The sequence below is a fragment of the Diabrotica virgifera genome, chromosome 7 (genome assembly GCF_917563875.1).
Source record: "Diabrotica virgifera virgifera chromosome 7, PGI_DIABVI_V3a".
Classification (NCBI taxonomy): Eukaryota; Metazoa; Arthropoda; class Insecta; order Coleoptera; family Chrysomelidae; genus Diabrotica; species Diabrotica virgifera.
In genome coordinates, this window is record NC_065449.1 from 1,295,048 (window position 1) to 1,301,812 (window position 6,765).

The 6,765-nt window shown below is 33.7% G+C and overlaps 1 protein-coding gene across 2 annotated transcripts in view; it reads left to right on the top strand.

Moving 5' to 3' along the window:
* LOC126888345 (fructose-bisphosphate aldolase-like) overlaps positions 1–4,923 on the top strand; it is a 30,314-nt gene extending 25,391 nt beyond the window's left edge. For both annotated transcript variants that reach the window (XM_050656513.1, XM_050656515.1), the window contains exons 5-7: positions 552–772; positions 2,502–2,634; positions 4,550–4,923. In XM_050656513.1, coding sequence (XP_050512470.1) covers positions 552–772; positions 2,502–2,634; positions 4,550–4,645 — 450 coding nt within the window. In that variant the 3' untranslated portion in view covers positions 4,646–4,923. The remainder of the gene's footprint in view (positions 1–551; positions 773–2,501; positions 2,635–4,549) is intronic.
* Positions 4,924–6,765: the final 1,842 nt, after the last annotated feature.

The following is a 6,765-nucleotide window of genomic DNA, read 5'->3' on the forward strand; positions in this document are numbered from 1 at the left end:
ACTCATCTAGAGAAATTTAAAAAAAAAACCTTTAGATTTTTTCCCTTTAGTTTGATGATATTCAAAGAGAAAAAAAACTTGGGGAAAAAGTAAAGAGACTCAAATACGCGTAATATGAATTTTCCTTTTTCTTTTAGTTAAGAAAATGAAAAGTGACACAATTTGTTGAGAGAAAAATTGTTAAACGACCTTTAAAAAATATCTTATTTTTATCACTATCTTATTAAGAGCTCGAGTGTAATTCGGCAAGATTATTTAATGAATAAATCTGTTTTTTAAATCATTTTAACTAATATTTTATTGAGATCTTCGCCTGGATATTTGCTAAACCTGTTCATGGTGTTCTATTTGACAAGTTTTAAAACATCAATTATCATTAATGTCACTGAATGTTCATTTTTTCGTTGCAACGAAGGGCATCTGACGTAATACTTGACGACAGGAATTTATTGATAAAAATTTAATTTTTATTCTCGTAGGTTTCTATTTATCAGAATCTCTATGAATGAAATAATCAGTATCATTAGAAATTAATACTAATTTTCCACCAGGCTCTTGCTGATCACAACGTCTACCTCGAAGGAACTCTCTTGAAACCCAACATGGTTACAGCAGGTCAATCCTCTGCAAACAAAGCCACACCAGCACAAGTAGCAGAAGCCACAGTAACCGCTTTACAACGCAGATTGCCCCCTGCAGTTCCCGGTGTCACCTTCTTGTCTGGAGGACAATCCGAAGAAGAAGCTACCGTCAACTTAAACGCCATCAACCAGTAAGTAAAAAAGTTATAACACAATATACTTATAATAGTTATTTATGAAACAGTTCGTGAAGTATGCTTTTTGCGAACGCACGATGTTTAGAGCACGAGCGACAGCGGAGCGAGTGCTATACATCGCATAAGTTCGCAAAAAGTACTTCACGCACAGTTTCATATTCTTCTTTAAGTACCGTGCCCAAATTTTTAGGCGTGGGTAGCTTCCATAACAATTTGCCGATATCGTTCTCGATCTTGTGCGGCATGTAACAGTTTCATACAATATTTTATCTACTCTACGATAAACAAATAAAAAAACTGTATTGCCCTACTAAGCGAAAAGGGGGTATCTACATTTTATAAATAAATGAGGTACTACTGTTTAATCATTAAATACACCTTCATACATGCTCCAAACCCACATAGAAACTGAAACTATATACCTCATAATGAATTGGACCATACAGTAATAGAAAAATATATAGAATCTTTGAACTCATTCATATATGAGACAATATATAAATGAGTATCCGAAAAATAAAAATTGCAGATACCCCCATTTCGCTTAGTGTAACTCTTCGTCACTGGAATTCATTTCTATTCCACAATTTTTAGAACTTTGGCATTTAAAAATCCTAACTACTTTCAAACCACAAAACTGTCAAACTTTTTTGTTGTAAGTCATTGCTCATATTGTCATCACCATGACAACGCGAAAGTTAAGGATATTGATATGAAAGTGTGCCAAAAAACCCATTGAAAGTGTTCGGAAAAGTAAATCCCATTTAAAATACATTGTTACTTCACGCACTGCTATCTATAATGACAGTTTTCACAAACTAAAAACTTATACATAATATGACATAGAGTAGATAATAGCTATTTGTATAACAAGGGAGGAAAGTGCTACTTTTCCTCCCGAGAATGAAGTAATCATTCAAGGGAGGAAAAGGCACTTTACTCCCATGTTATACATATGGTTTTTCCACCTTCCTCAAATAACAAGTCATTTTTTCATTTTTACTTAATTTATTTATGTAACCAACAAAATTTATTAGAACTAAAACTAACAAGTAGGTACAATATAACTGTCAACTGTCAAATATAAGTCAAATTATTAATGTAAACATTGTTAAATCAGAATAACAATTTACTGTTTTTTGCCATTCTGAAAAATACAGAGTGTTTTTAAATAAACGTTAAAATGTATAGATACTTACGTAATAGAAAATAGATATGGTACAGGGCGTCAATAAGTTATATTTCATGAATGAAATACCATGACGTCACTTTTACTTTTCCTCCCTAGGGAGGAAAAGTACAACTTTGCTCCCTACAATCAGGTCCGGAAAAGTATACTTTCGGTAGAGGTAGGTGGAAAAATAATTTTCTTTCTATATATTTCGTTTCTGGCTGCATCTAATTTTCCGTCCTGAGTGATCTTTACTCCCAGGTATTTGTAGTCTTCACAAAATTGTCCATTGTATGGCCATATTCGTACATTTTTTCTTCCATTTGTTGAGTTCGGCTTAGAGGTATATTTTGAATAGTGTTGGCAAGATACAGCATCCTTGTCTTAGTCCTTTAGTTACTTTGAATTTTGAATCCAGGTGACATAAGATTTCCCGTTTTAACTCTTGTTGTTTGTTGGTAGCACAATGTTTTTACTGTTTCAACCAACCATATATTTACATTTGTTCCTTGGTATCCTTCAAACTTAAATAAACCTTAATTTTTTTTTCAGATTCCCAGGAAAGAGACCGTGGGCGCTAACTTTCAGTTATGGACGTGCCCTTCAAGCTTCCGTTCTCCGCGCCTGGGGAGGAAAAGACGAAAACGTCAAAGCTGGACAAGAAGAATTGATGAAACGTGCGAAGGCAAGTAGTTTTATTAAAATAATCAAAATCCAAATCTTCACGATGTAATCTACGAAAAGATTACTGCAAAAAAAATATGCATCATCACCAATTAATACAGTTTTTAATTTCTACGTACCATGACTTGACATATTTTTATGAAACATCAGCATTTTTATAAGAACGGTAATTTTAAACTAGTTTCAAGCTAATCTAAAATACTTAACCTTCTATCTGTCGCATTTTAGGAAACATCTTTTATGTGGAAAAAATTATTTAGTTTGACTGAATATCAATAATCAAAATAACCACATGTCTTTCAAATTATTAATAATTTAGTAATTTATAGTTGAGACAAAATATATGAACATCAGTTAAAGCTCTTGATCAAACTTCTAGCATTGTTTCATTATCTGTCTTATTGTAAATATCTGGTCAGTAGTAGAGCGGCCCAGCATGGTTTTGGTTCTTTCTAGCAGGATATTTGCAAGGACTTTGTAGGTGGTATTTAGGATTATTCCCTGGTAGTTAATACATTGCTTGTCTTCTTTTTTGTAGATTGGTACAATAACCCCTTCTTTCCATTCGTCTAACATTGTTTCTTCTCGCCAAATAAATGCCTTTAATTAGCTTGTACATAGGTCTGTACAACGTATGTACTCCATGTTTTGAGTACTCTGCGGGTATTGGGACCGTGCAAGTTCGGCAAAGCGACCTCTATTTCTACGCTCTGTACTTTTATTCGCACTTTTAATTATATTGGCCAATTATATTAGTCCTGGTTGCTGGATAATTGTCAAGACCATAGTCCAAAAAAATAATAAGAAGAAAAAATAAGATGCAGGTTATGTTTAGCAAATGTAAACAATTGTATGTAGTAAATAAAATCAGTTATTAAAATGCAGTACTGCAAGCAAAATACAGTTAATTAAATTTACCTTTATATAATAATTGCATATCATATCAATATTGTGGAGCAATATATAATTTTTCTGCGTCAATGACAGAAGGTATGAAATATACGTCATTTTGACAATTTCAATTGACAATATGAATTATTTAAGATAGTTACAATATTTCTCCGCGACTCGCGCACGGTCGTTTTTCGTTTCCCTTTCCAAGTACTTGCACACCGCGAATACCATCGCTGCCTGGTGTCTTATTATTTTTTAAGTTTTTTAATTGCCTTATTATTTCTCCTAGATTGGTCGTTTGACAGTTAATTGAAGTATTCCTTCCAGGTTTTTTCCTTCTAAGGAAGTTTCCTGCTCTTGCTTGGTACCCGGCCTTGATCTCTGAAATTCCTTTAAAGACTGGTCTTACTTTGTTTTTCTTTTATGTCTGAATATTTTTGTTCCTGGTACTCCTTATTTTTCTTTTCATTTTTTTGTTTTTTGTCTCTGTTCTTGTCTATTTATACTTTTCACTATTGTGCTAGGGATTTTGTAGCCTGATACGTTTATAAAGCAAACTGCCTTTTCTTTTTGATGCAGAATTACTCCTTAAAGTTTGTCGCACACCCTGTATTGATGAAACACAAGGCTAGTTGTTAAAGTACCTGACTTTTTTATTATCCAACCTAAGGGAATGCATAAATAGAAAAACAGAATGTTAAGAAAACATGAGGCTTTAGTTGAGTTTTAATTTTATTATTTTATAAATGCTAGAATATTCCACAGGGTGACGCGAACTTTGAGAAAAAATCACAGTTTGATTAGTACACCCGGTATACAATACAATCTACCTGTCTAGCAACAATATTATTACAGCGATATTGTTAAAGAATAAAGCTATAACATATTAAAAAATCACTTAAATCGGACAAGAGGTTTAGGAAATTGGAGACATCAAAAATGATCTATTTTTAAGGTGGTGCGTTAATTTCTTGGGGTAGTTTATAATTTCAGAATAATAATTCTTATTTATAATGTTGCAGGCTAACAGCGAAGCTTCCCTTGGAAAATACGTAGCTGGTAGTGTGTCAGGAAAAGCTGGAGATGCAGGTCTCTTCATCAAAGATCACGCCTATTAAGCAAATCCTCACAAATTTGTTGTGAATGTAACGTTATTAGTGAAAAACATGTTTTAGATCTACATTGAACAAACCCAAATTCATAAAGTCTGTTATATATATTTTATCTGTTATCGTGTATATACAATTTTGTTTAGAAATTTATACAATATTTATTGTGGACTATTATTTATAGGTACACGTCGTGATTGTACTTTATTTTATGAATCAATTGTTAATTTCTTAGAACATCTATTTGTGGAAGTGAAATTGAAAAATAATAAATAATAAATGTCTTAGTTTTTGTTTATGTCCAATACCTTACCCCTAATATTTAAATGATTAAATCATCTGAGGTTTTCGGATAATGTTGTATAAATCGCAGATAACTTACTGGATTTAAATGAATACCAAGGCAATATCAATAAAATCCTACAACAAAATGAATGCATGAATAATGTAAATACCCTAAACGAAAATATCGTAGAAGCTATTCGAGAGGCTCAAGTAAAATGCTGCCCTAAAAGACGCCAAGACGAAAAAAACCATTGAAACAAAGCAACTAATGGAAACTAGAAGAAAAATCAAAGGAAACGAAACCATTGATGAAGAAGAACTGCGAAAAATAAAAAAGAAGTATCAAAAGCTATAAGGAAATTTAAGAATGAAAAAGTCCAGCAAACTATAAAAGAGAATAAAAGTCTGAAAGTCCTGAGAAGACGGCTAAACAATGGAAAATGCGAAATACATAAACTAAATAACAAAGGAGTCCCCACATCAAATAGAGAAGAACTACTACACATAGTTGAAGACTTCTATCAAGAACTATACACAAGCCAAAGAGAAGCCACAAAAGAATTTGGAAGCCGCTGCATCACGCAAAATTATCACCAGGGTTCAGAGATCACACTAAGCGAAATCCAGGACGCAATGAAAAAGATGAAAAACAACAAAGCGCCAGGAGAAGATGGAGTCTTAATAGAAGCTATAAAGATGGGTGGACGTGCCCTTCTCAACCAAATAAAAATTTTGTCTAACAGATTGTTGCATACCGGAAACATGGAACAATGCAGTAACAATTTTACTACACAAGAAAGGAGACCAGGCGCACCTAGAAAACTATAGACCAATCAGCTTATTGAACCACATCTATAAAATGTTTACCCGAATAATTACGACAAGACTAGAAAAAAAGTTAGATTTCTACCAACCCCGAGAACAAGCTGGATTCCGCTTAAAATTCGGAACAAACGATCACCTACAAACAGTAAAAACCTTAATAGAAAAGTCGATAAAATATAACAGACCACTGGTACTTATCTTCGTAGACTTTCACAAAGCCTTCGACACTGTGGAATTAGACAGCATTATAACTGCTCTGAACAATAGAATATATTACCAGTTTACAAAGTTAGTGCAAACATTATACCAAAACGCCACAATGCGTGTAAAACTACATGATATTACCAGATAAATTCATATCAAGCGAGGTGTGAGACAGGGCGACACTCTCTCACCTAAATTATTTATAGCGGACCTCGAATACGCTTTTAAAATGCTAAAGTGGGAAAATAGAGGAATAAAAATAGATGGAGATATGCTCAATCATCTGCGTTTTGCCGACGATATAGTACTTATTACCGAAGATCTGGGTGAAGCACAACAAATGCTACTAGAATTAGAAAGCGTATCTTCAACAATAGGTCTAAAAATGAACATCAGCAAGACCAAATTTAGTTCCCAGCGAACACCTAACCATCCAAAATCAAGTGGTAGAATTGACAGAAAAGTACATGTATATCTCGGTCATGAAATCAGGATAGGCAAGGACAATCAGACTTGCGAATTTCAACGACGAAAACACTTGCTTTGGCGGCGTATGGTTCACTAAGAGACATCCTCAAGAGCAACATCCCGACAGCTATAAAACGGAAGACATTTGACCAATGCGTTCTTCCTATTATGACATACGGAGCAGAAACTCTCACGCTCACAAAAACAACAGCACTAAAAATGCGAGTGGCATAAAAGCGCATGGAAAGATCGATTCTCGGCGTGACAAAATAAGGAACCAAGACTTAAGGAAAAGAACAGGTATCACTGATGTCGTTGAACGTATAGCCAAGCTGAAATGGAATTTG